Below are 12115 nucleotides of genomic sequence, written 5' to 3'. Positions count from 1 at the left end.
ATTCTTTTGAAACATCATATTCTCATAAAGAGTTTGCTTCAGGTGTCTTTGCTATTTATTTATCATCAGACTTTTGTCTGAAGTTCAAATAAAAGGAGCTGTGCCTACTCCAAACAGAAAACAAGCAGCTGTGTGACAGCTACTCACCTGAGATAGCATTAGTCACTGACATGAGTGGAGAGTGAAGAGCAGGAGTCACACCCCACACTGTATGGTACCCCACTATTCCAGCTAGACCAAATGTCGTCACCATTTGCGTGAAAGCAGAAGTAGGTGCTACAATGCCCAGCCCTAACGTGCTGGCCAAACCTAGAAGAAAAGAACAGCAAAGCATTTTTATAGTTTTTCAGTGGTTTCTTACATTTAACCTCTGTACAACAGTATTTCCCAGTATTGAGCTAAAAACAAAAAGCAGTCTTGTGCATGGACTTATTTCAAGATCAGCTGTGTCATCTTTGTCGACTACAAGACTCTTTGATGCTAGTGTTTCTTTTACAATAGAAAATAAAACCATAAATACAATACATACATCTTTGTTATGCATGCCCACAAAGTAGCTATGATAGGTTTCTATAGCAACACTGAATCCTATCACTCCCCTGTTCTAGAGCAAAAATATAGAAGAGTGGCAATCATGTTGAAATACTATTATGAAGACTCAAACCACGCATATGAAGAATAAAGAATATGCAATTTATTCATTACCTCATGCAGAATTTTTGGTACATACAGAATACCAAATGCCAAGAGCAAACAATATCTATGACAATATATATTATTATGACAATATATATGACAAATGTCATATTCTCAGTACTTCAGTAGATTGTGAGCAAATTAACTCATACACTACATTAAAATTTGAACAAAGCAATAATACTGAATTGATTCTGCTGCAAAGTATGGCTACAGTCCTAGCAGGAGTCCTTCAGGATTTTAAGTATTTTACTGATATTTAAGTAAAACCAAACACATAGATGCACACAGCATGAGTCACCACTGTTTGAAATGTTGATACTTTCAGTTAAACTTATAAAATTTTATTTTTCCCTCCCAAAAGCAGTTATTCTAATACACTGATTTTGCACTAGAGTAGAACAGCCAATCATCTGCTCTCCCAAATAGTTACTAAATTGAATAAGTAAGATGCGGAGTCTTAAAAGTATTTGCCAGATGAGAAGCACTATACACTGATTCTCCAAATCTGGAAGGTGCCTACCTGCTGTGTATATAGATGCAGTAGTCATAGTTTTTCTAAAAGGTGTAATAGTAGCTGCTTTTTCAGCTTCCAGCTCTGCTACAGTCTTCTGCTTCACAGGGGCTCCTTGAGGAATGTTATTTGGCGGGGGTGCTGGGAAAATCACCTTGCCATCCTGACAAGAAGTATTTACAGTTATCACTAACATGGCAGATGCTTTACAGTTAGAGGAATCTCCTCTTCTTAATCCTGCAACTCAATTAAGTCTTAACATCCTACAGGCATGCAACGGGAATATCTTCTTTTTCTGCATTTGCAAAATTTTGCAAGGTTAGATGATCAGTACAGCCTGACCAAGTTAACCTTACTGATTTACATATTTTTCAGACATGATGTAATATTAGTGTCCAAGAGCACCTGGTGAAATCACAACACGAGGCTTGAAAGCAGAAACCAAAGTGGTCAAGTTCCTTAAATGGAAAACATTTATGCAAAATAAAACAGGGTCTTGGAAATAGCAAAATCTGCTACAGATCTGAATTGTAATCAGAGCCTGCTGAGACCTCAGCTACAAACCAAGTATACCGTCTCACATTTCTTGCTGTTCTCCAGACCTCTGGAGGAAAAACCTCCAACCCGAGCAGTACACACCACTTCAGTGGCCTGGGAGAGTGGAGGTTAATGCAATCCTCCTCCTGGTATCATAAGCATTACAAAATGCTGGAAACACTACGTAGCAAACTCAACAGAAGCAAATACCTCTTACCTAAACTGCAAGTTATTATTTCCTAATAGTTTCAGGAGGAGAGCCTATACAGGCCCATGACCAAAGTCTGTATTTTCGTATTTCCCAATAGAGTTGAGAGTATCCTGCACATTCAAGTTCCACCATTTTTTTCTGAAGTTACTCTTACAAGAACAGAAACATGTATTTATTAAAAACAACAAAAGGAATATTTTCTGATCTTGCACTAATGTTTCAAACATGTTTTAAATAACTATGCCTTTATCATATGAATACAACATGCAAATTGAATCTTTTTCCTATTTTTCAATAGCAGACATTAGATACTGGTTTAACCATAACAAGAAGACAGAAGCAAAGAGCTCTCCCTTCACAAAAAGGGACAGAGGAATATTCAGCTGAATACAAACGTGATTGCCCACACTACCCATGAAGTCGCATCTGAAGTCCATTCGTACGCAGTATCTTTGAAGTATTTTAAAGAGGCAACACTGATAAATGTATGCACACACAAATTAAGAAAAGAATATTTACTGACTTACCTTCATTACTACAGTTCCTCTAATAACATGATCCAGAGTCCCATAATCGAAATCATCTTTTGGATCAAAGTAGAAGTTCTCTTTGTCAGGACTAATAGCCTTTAGGAGTTTGACAATGTTATTGGAATACAGAGTACTGGCCTGAGTAGCCATCCTGCTAGGCAGGTCTGTATAGCCAATGTGTGTAACGCCCTGAAAAAAAAAAATTAAGCAAAATACTGAGGATTAGTACAACCATTAAAGATCATCTAGTTCCAACCCCACTGCCACAGGCAGGGGCACCTTCCACTAGACCAGGTTGCTCAAAGGCCCACCCAACCCGGCCTTGAACACTGCCAGGGATGGCGCAGCCACAGCTTCTCTGGGCAATCTCTTCTAGTGTCTCACCACCCTCAGAGTGTAGAATTTCTTCCTAATGTCTAATCTAAACTCACTCTCTTTCAGATGAAAGCTGTTTCCCTTTGACCTAATGCTACATCCCCTTTTAAGAAGTCCCTCTCTTATTCCTATATATCCTCCTAGAAATATACATCCAAACTGTTTCACTTATTTCTGTTTTTAACCCCAGATAAACCTGTTACCTGCAGCTCTAACATTATTATGTTGGAGGAAGGATTACTCACAACAATTACAGTGTCCAACATGATCAAATCCAACAACTTAAATGCTATTAGCAGCAAGTCTACACTGAGAGGAAGATGTATTGGTGAAAGAGCTTGTCCTCTCCAAATCCTACCATTCTCTCAGATTAACTTCTTAAAGCATCCAGTAACAGATTATTCTGCCCAATGTTTGGCGCTTTCTCAGTCATTCTTGAGGGCATGCACTGAAGGCAATTTTCCATATGACAGAAGAGTGAAGGAAACTTCCTTAGAGCTAGCTAGCTGTGCAAGTAACATGCCTAATGGGTTCACATTTATGTAAAGAAGTAACATAATACATCCCTACTGTTTAAAGAAGAAATGTGAGTATACCTGGTTATCAGGGTTTTGGAACTATGGGAAGCTGAGGCTGTTACAGCTGAGGCATGCACATACAAGCAGGCTTGAGTTAAAACACTGCTCCCGCAACTGAGAGCCAAGATCCATGCATGCTTCCAGGAACATTGGCTTCACAATACAATGCTATGGCACACTGATAATACCTCTGCACTGCTGTTTTTTTTCCATAGGTCAGTGCCAGCACACTATATCCAGGGGTAATACTCCTCTGACTAAAAGTGTTCCATATAAATTCTTCATGCAAGTATCTGATTACTTCTGTTCTACATACTCTAATTTTTTAAGCAATGACATCAAAAGCCCTAGAAAACCACAAAGCCAAATACAATGCATGACTCATACACACACAGCCCTGCTAATATTAATAACCATGGCAACAGTATGTCCTACAAGCTTCCATAATAACACCATTATGTCCTGACATCACCAAATAAACAACCTTAGAAACCTGCTACTCTAAATCTCATCACCCAAATCTCTGTAACTGCTAGCAGATTCCTCACAAGTGCCAAAAATAAAATCCAAAAAGCATGAAAAACAAGCTCTCTACTGAGCCAATGAAAACTGGAGCAAAACCAAAGTAGTAAGTTCAGTCCAGAGCAAAACTGCTTATTTTAATGAACAGATAGTGATAATGAACCCTAGTTTGGCTTACAAGTGGTTGAGGTACATAAGGATTACTTAAGCCCAAATAGTGAAATCAACTACTCATTTTCAGCATACAGTTTACAAAACACAATGTGAATTCACACAAACTGAGAACAACCTGCAGATTAAAATGCTCACCTTATGAACATACATTTCGCCAGGCTTTGTAGTCTCAATGTTTCCCCCTGCTTCTGCTGCTAAATCCACAACAACTGAACCTTCCCTCATTGATTCAATCATATCCTTCTTAAACAAGATAGGAGCTTTTTTGCCTGACAAGACAAGGTATTTTAAGTTAAACACAAAATAAAGCTTTTTATCTGTAGAGCTCAGGAGATACATTCTCTCTATATATAAGCCTTATATATATATATATACATATAAAACTTATTTTTGTAAGCAAAATTTTCAAGTCATCAGTACCTAGGATGAAATGTCATAGAAGGCTTTTTTGTACAGGCAGAGACAAGAGATGCTAGAACATCTTGCTCTGAGCACGTAAAATTTTGTTCTCAGCAACTGACAACATCCAATCTTACAATTCAAGTTGTAACACAAAACCAACAAAAGATGCCACATCAAAATACAAATGTTGTGCAATACAAATAGTAAGCTCTATCTTACTATGTTTCAATTACCAAAGACGGTACTGTTTTGTTTGGATTCGTTTTTGTGCACAAGCTGGATAGCAGCAGTAGCCATGATGCAATAAATATGCAAGAGAATTACATATTCTTATTTTATTACCATCTACTCTTTGTTCAATAGAAGAACATGGTATTGAGTCAAAGACTGCTAGTTTGTGAAAACAAAAGCTGCAAAAAAAGGCACATGCTTTAAAAACAAGCATTATCACGGAAGTTAAAAGGTACATGGTAGCACTTAAATAATTCAGTAACACCTCTGTTCTCACTGCAGGCACAGCTCCAAAACACGCAAACTTACACAAGATAAATGAAAATCAGCATCTTGTGCATAAAACATACCTGGAATAAGAGCTGTAGTGATGATGATATCAACATCTTGGCACTGTTTGGCAAAGAGTTTCATTTCAGCTTCAATAAATTCTTTGGACATTTCCTTAGCATAACCACCCTGTCCCTCTCCAGATTCCTTTAAGTCAACCTCCAAAGGCTCAGCCCCAAGAGACTTGAACTGTTCCAGAGCTGCAGCTCTAAGAAAATAATATTGCAGGGAAGAAAAGAACTGCTGCCGTGAAAATCCACCATGACTTTTCTGTCATTTTTTAGTAGCAGTGTCCACACAAGAGATCTCAAACTTATTCTAAGATTAAGGAAATCATAACTTAAGTCCTAAATTTTATATATAAAGTGAAAAAAAGTAATTGCATCAATAACTTTAGGTCCCTAATAACAATAATTGGGTAAGGAATAAAGGCAGCCAAAGTTTTCTGACCACTCAGCAGCATTGCTCCAATAAAAGGCTCAAAGATGGGAGCTTAACTGTTGACAGACTCTGTTTACCCATTTCTCTTGCCATGCCCAGGTACATCTACAGCCCAAACCTGGATGCCAACAAGAGGTGACAAATACACAACATGTGCCCCTGTCTTTAATCTGTTAAATGGGAACTAGTAAGTCTTATTTTCACAGGGAAAACCGGGAGGTTTGGAGGGGTTAGGGGTAATGGGTTTGAGGGTTTATTCAGGTTTTGAGGGTTTTTTTTTTTAACATTTATCCTGCAAATCTAATATTTATTTTTCACCACATGATATCACTGTAAATAATGAGTCTAAATTTCAGAGTTAGGTGAACACTGACAACACGTAAGATTTAAGATTAAATTCTTGTGCACCAACATAAAAGCATAAAGCATGTTTAAGAAGGGAATTTAAAAAAAATTGTAAAATGTTTTAGACAAGTGTTGATCATGCTTTCAGGAAAAATAAACTCTTTCTAGTTTGTTTTAAGGCATATGCAGATTTTTTAACAAACCAGAGTGAAGGTTTCTCATGCTGCACATAATAAATCTGGAGATATATCCTTAGCATCATAGGATCATAGAAGAGTTAGGGTTGGAAAAGACCTTAAGGTATCTAGTTCCAAACCCCTTGCCATGGGCAGGGACATCTCACACTAAACCATATCACCCAAGGCTTCATCCAACCTGGTCTTGAACAATGCCAGGGATGGAGCATTCACTACCTCCCTCGGCAACCCATTCCTGTGCCTCACCACCCTCACAGTAAAGAATTTCCTCTTCATATCAAATCTAAACTTCCCCTGTTCAAGCCTGAAACCATTACCACTTGTTCTATCACTACAGTCCCTAATGAACAGTCCCTCTCCAGCATCCATTTAGGCCCCCTTCAGATACTGGAAGGATGCTAGGAGGTCTCCACGCAGCCTTCTCTCTTCCAGGCTGAACAGCCTCAATTTTCTCAGCCTGTCTTCATACGGGAGGTGCTCCAGTCCCCTGATCATCCTCACGGCCCTCCCCTGGACTTGTTCCAACAGTTCCATGTTTTTTCTATGTTGAAGACACCAGAACAGTACACAATACTCCAAGTGAGGTCTCACGAGAGCAGAGTAGAGGGGCAGGATCACCTCCTTCGACCTGCTGGTCACGCTTCTTTTGATGCAGCCCAGGATGCGGCTGGCTTTCTGGGCTTCGAGCGCACACTGACGCCAGCTCATGTTCATTTGCTCATCAATCAACACCCCCAAGTCCTTCTCCACAGGGCTGCTCTGAATTTCTTCTCTGCCCAACCTGTAGCTGTGCCTGGGATTGCTCCAACCCAGGTGTAAGACCTTGCACTTGTAATGGTTAAGGTTCATGAGATTGGCATCAGCCCACCTCACAAGCGTGTCAAGGTCCCTCTGGATGGCATTCCTTCCCTCCAGCATACCAACCGAACCACGCAGCTTGGTGTCATCAGCAAACATGCTGAGGGCACACTCAATCCCACTGTCCATGTCAGCGACAAAGATGTTAAACAAGACCGGTCCCAACACTGATCTCTGAGGGACACCACTCATTACTGGTCTCCAGCAGGACATTGAGGCATTGACCACAACTCTTTGTGTGCAGCCATCCAGACAGTTCTTTATTCACTGAGTGGTCCACCTATCAAATTGATGTCTCACCAATTTAGAGACAAGGATGTCTTGTGCAATAGTGTTGAACACTTTGCACAGGTCCAGGTAGATCACATCAACTGCTCTACCCATGTCCATCAGTTCCGTAGCCCGATCACAGAAGGCCACCAAACTGGTCAGGCAGGACTTCCCCTTAGCAAAGCCATGCTGGCTGTCACCAAGCACCTTGCTGTTTTTCATGTGCCTTAGCATGACTTCCAGGAGAATCTGCTCCAAGATTTTGCGAGGCACAGAGGTGAGACTGACTGGTCTGTATTTCCCTGGATAATCCATTTTCCCCTTCCTGAAAATGCAGGTTGTATCACCCTTATTCCAGTCATCAGTACTTCACCTGACTGCCATGACTTTTCAAATATGATGGACAGTGGCTTTGCAACTTCATTTGCCAGCTCCTTCAGGACCCACAGATGGATTTCATCAGGTCCCATGGACTTGTGCACATTCAGGTTCTTAGAATGGTCTCAAACCAGATCACTTTTATTCTTTCATATTAAATAGAGTTAAGTATCACTAAATGTCACTTCTGCATAAAATTACGTACATATATAAGTCATTTTAATGCAAATACAGTATTAAGCACATAGAAATTCAATATAAGGCCATTTAACAGAAAATAATCCAGTTGTAGTCCCCGGGGCTGTAAGAAAAATGTTTGTGCTCTGTAATTTTCCCAGTCTACTGCTCTAAAAATGGCTATAGGACAAAATAATCCTTCCAAACATAAAGAAGAAACCCAAAAAAGGCAGAATTTGAAACAGCTTTAGTTTTTCTGTTCTCTCATCCTGCTATTTATAAATAAAATAGCTTGATCTCTTGCTTCTTTCAACCTACTGAAGGAGAATCTCTCCAAAGACTTCCTAGCTGGCCTTTCTCAGATCAGGAAAGAGGAAGTGAATGAGAGTACGCTGCTACGAACTTGGATCAAAACAAGCTATAGACAGGGGCATACAGATTATTTCTTTACGATTGCCTCTGCATCCCCAAGAGAGACATGAAATTATGGATAAAAGCCCTACCTTTCTCAGTCTCATAAATAATGATTTTTTTATTCATGTATTTCTGAATGATGCAATGATAAGGACTTTTTGGAAGATTTGTTTTTGAGGTATAAAACATGGAGGAATAAAGATGGAATAAAAATAGCAGGAAAGGAATTGTGATTCAGTGCAGTACAAGTGCTTTCACTGTAATACTGACTCAAACTACTTAACCTTAAAATAGCGTCAGATTGCTATTACCATTTTCATACACCTACCTAGTATCAAATCCACGAACCACTGCACCCATTGATTTAGCTGCTCCTGCAGAAGCCAGGCCAGCAACTCCTCCTCCGATAATCAAGACCTAGAATGATACAATCATTGTATTTATAACATAAGCTAAAACTAGAGCTGGTTAGAAAAGCAGAAGCATTGTACTGCCATTTAAGCAAGCTACCTTAAGACATAGAACATGAAGTTACTTTGATAAAGCTGCCCCATAATCTAAGTTTAAAAGCTGCAACTCCTAACTTCACTTATCTGAAAGCCACCTCATCTGCAGCTAACAGTTTATGTAACTACATGTTTTCTCCTTAGTTTTCTTTTTTCCCCTTCCCTAATTCTACTTTCATTTCTCTTCAACCCAATTCACCTCAATTCCAATCCAGCAATCCCTTCAATCACAGCCTTCACTGCACCAGAAATCCCAACATCTCTGACTTTTCTGAACTGCTTCCTTGCCTTTCCCCATCTGGAGAGAAGGGGGAAATACATCCAGGTATAAATAGTCTGAAGTTCAAAACTAAGCAAACTTAAATAAAACTCACATTATTCTGTTATTCCCAAAAACACCAACCCTACAGGTAGTGAACAAAAATTGTTCTTGGAATAACTACAGGAATTTCTGAAGTCTCCAAGGCAGGAAAAAAGCCTTTTAAGACAGTTTCAGCAGTCGACAGCTGCACTCTGGAACTCACATATTCTTCTGCCACAGTACCTGCTTAATTGCACATACCTTTGCTGGAGGAACTTTACCAGCAGCTGTGATCTGACCCGTGAAAAATCGACCAAAGTGATTTGCTGCCAGTACCACAGCCTTGTAACTGTCAATTAAAGATGGACACGTATCAGTATTTTCCTAGGGTCAGTACAATTCCATTCATGACAGCAATCAAAAGAATAAACATTTGACCATAGCTTGCACAGGATAAAGCAAGTTTAATATTTTACTGTTGAGCACAAGCTTAATAGTCGGTCTTTGCATTTCCTTTATCTTTTTTTTGGGGGGGTGGGGGCGGGGAATGCATTTTCAGACATAATTCTTAGAATGCCATATACCAGATGTCCACAATCATTCACTCTCTCGAATGAAGTTTCACCTGAACAATATACACATAACTTGCTAACAGTTAACTCTGTGTTCTTTGAAGCTATCTTTAAAGGCTGTAACCTGAGGCTTGCTAGGAAGGAAACATGAACAAGCAATTGCAAAACCCAGAGCAATTCTTAGACAAACAAGCACACATTTAAACAAGATACTCTGACCCTAACTCTGCAGAGCTGTATAGTTTAGGCCAAATAGCTGAAGCTTGCTACTTCTTTTGCCCCATCTGCTCTGTAGCCATACAAGAACTGATGGCTGAATGCCAAGTTAACATCAATACAGCTATCAAAAAACGCAGATTAATGTGTAATTGTGTCTTTTATTAACAACAGTGCACATTTTCTTGCATTGTTACTAACAGTGTTGTGTTCAACAGCCACGTTCCACTCTTTTTACTGTCTCTAGCAGGAATATATGCAGGTCTGTATGACAAAAAAATTAGTTCTAATTTGGAATACAGGTTGTAGATCTTATACCTTTAAAAACATTATGAATTTCTGTATTTTAGTAAGTTTACACAGAATGAAACACAGAGAAGTAGCCAAACATGTGCTCAGATGTATAATGCTGGTGTACACAAAGTCTCGTAACCTTCCCCAAGGTTTATTATACCTCACAGACATCATCTAAGTAAAAAGTCAAAAAAAATAGTAATAAAAAAGCAATAAAGAATCTAATAATAGAAGTCAGCTTGATGACAACAACATTTTAATGCACTGGAATACCTACAATACCAGTCACAAAGCATGAAGATGCCTGACAGTATTTGGTCTTTTGTTTATACCTGCCATGGAAATTGCATTCATACTGCATGCTGCTTGGGTCAGTGAGCTCCCAACACCAGCAGATCCCAATGACAGACAACCTGTGTTCAAGCTTTCTTAAAGATAACTTGAGCCTGCTCAGATCTAGCTCAGATAAAAATAAAATAAAATAAAATAAATTAAAATAAAAAATACACTATAGAAAGCAGCCATGGAATTAAAAGAAGTGCCATCAATTTTGTCTATTTAATTTTTCTGTAGGCTTTTTCCTGATCTACTGCAAAGCTGACAACAATAAATTTAAGTTGGTCAGCACCTCCAACAGCATCATCCTCTGTGAAACAACTATATTAAAATAGAGGTGCAGAATTGTTTTGTATATACCCAACACCAAAGCACATAGATTTTAATCCAGCCACAGTTACTCAAGCTGAAAGAAAGGGAAAAAAAAAGTAAAATTCATACCCAGCAATGTTGGCCATTGAGCTAAGTGCATCATATCCCTGAGCAATGGTGATCCGTGGAACCTGATCCATAGCCAAGACAGTAGTTTTTTTCTCTGCAAGTTTTTTCAGGAGGTCTGGATTTTGTGCTGGGTAGATAAAACTAATCAGAGTAGCCGTCGTCTTAAAAAGATCTGCCTCATGCACACCTAGAGCTGAGTTATATATAGGAGCCCTCACCTGAAGAAAGAGAGAAGTTCCAAATTAATCAAAGAAACAAATCAGAACACTGGACTTTCTTCCTCCTCACCTGCAGTTGTCCATTCCCATCCACAAAGTACAGAAGGATGGAAGTATATCAAAGGCTTTTTACACAACTGAACCTTTTACACAAATGAACACAACTAAGTAACTGTACTTCTTAACTGCAATCCATGTATCAGAATTAGCTCTAGGCAGATTGGTGACAGGGCAGTAATAGCCATCACACCTTCTAACCAGCAGTTAGTGGCTTTTATGACAGATAGCTGCCCCAAACACACAATTTTTAGGCAAAATGATTACTGAGCAGATGTGCCATTAAGCTCTACAGGCTAAGAATCACTTATCAGTTTGCAATGCAGCACAGCATACAGAGAATTTTAAGCATGAAGTCCAGCAGATACTCATTTTCATCTGTACTCACTTCTCTTGAGTTTCTCACTTTTCTTCAAAAAGAAACCTACTTAAAAGGCTTGCTCACAAAGCAGCTCACAGAAATTCTATGTTCAAACCTGACAGGATAACTTTAAATAAAGCAGTTAAAAGAAGCCTCAGCATCTAGTTTAAGGTCTTTTTCCATTTTCCTTCAGGATTTACACATCCTAATACCTCACAAGCAACTTCACTTCTAGCAGCCCTCCTAGATTAACTACAACTCATCTAGTTACAAATACTTACGAAACATTCAGTTGTAGAATTGTTGGATGCCTGATTGAGAAAAGTTAGAAACCGGCACCTTCAGAATTCCAAACAACTCTCTCTAAAGAATAATTTCAGTTGTATGTTACTACTTTTCCAGCAAAAGTATCAGCAGGGATCTCATTTGATTAGTCTAGAACTAGTAGCCTGCCACACTCCAGAAAACACAACACCTCCAAGCTACTTAAAAACTTGGTAATTATCCTCACTTTTTTCAATGCTGCCATTTACTAGCTTATTACTGCAGGTGTACACCTGAGCTATTAAAAAAAAAGAAGAAAATTGATTCAGAACTTATAATGGAAAACTCTAACTTAATCACTGAACTTTC

General features: G+C 38.9%; 1 protein-coding gene across 1 annotated transcript in view; it reads right to left on the bottom strand.

Moving 5' to 3' along the window:
• The window catches only part of NNT (nicotinamide nucleotide transhydrogenase), a 52009-nt gene that overhangs the window by 32328 nt on the left and 7566 nt on the right, over nt 1-12115 (bottom strand). The window contains 8 exon segments of the mRNA XM_034073067.1: nt 148-309; nt 1220-1373; nt 2486-2677; nt 4273-4406; nt 5121-5308; nt 8509-8597; nt 9249-9336; nt 10847-11064. Coding sequence (XP_033928958.1) covers nt 148-309; nt 1220-1373; nt 2486-2677; nt 4273-4406; nt 5121-5308; nt 8509-8597; nt 9249-9336; nt 10847-11064 — 1225 coding nt within the window.

Source organism: Melopsittacus undulatus, chromosome Z (genome assembly GCF_012275295.1).
Source record: "Melopsittacus undulatus isolate bMelUnd1 chromosome Z, bMelUnd1.mat.Z, whole genome shotgun sequence".
NCBI lineage: Eukaryota > Metazoa > Chordata > Aves > Psittaciformes > Psittaculidae > Melopsittacus > Melopsittacus undulatus.
Note: the sequence above shows the minus strand (reverse complement) of the source record. Positions and strands in the feature narration are given on the sequence as shown.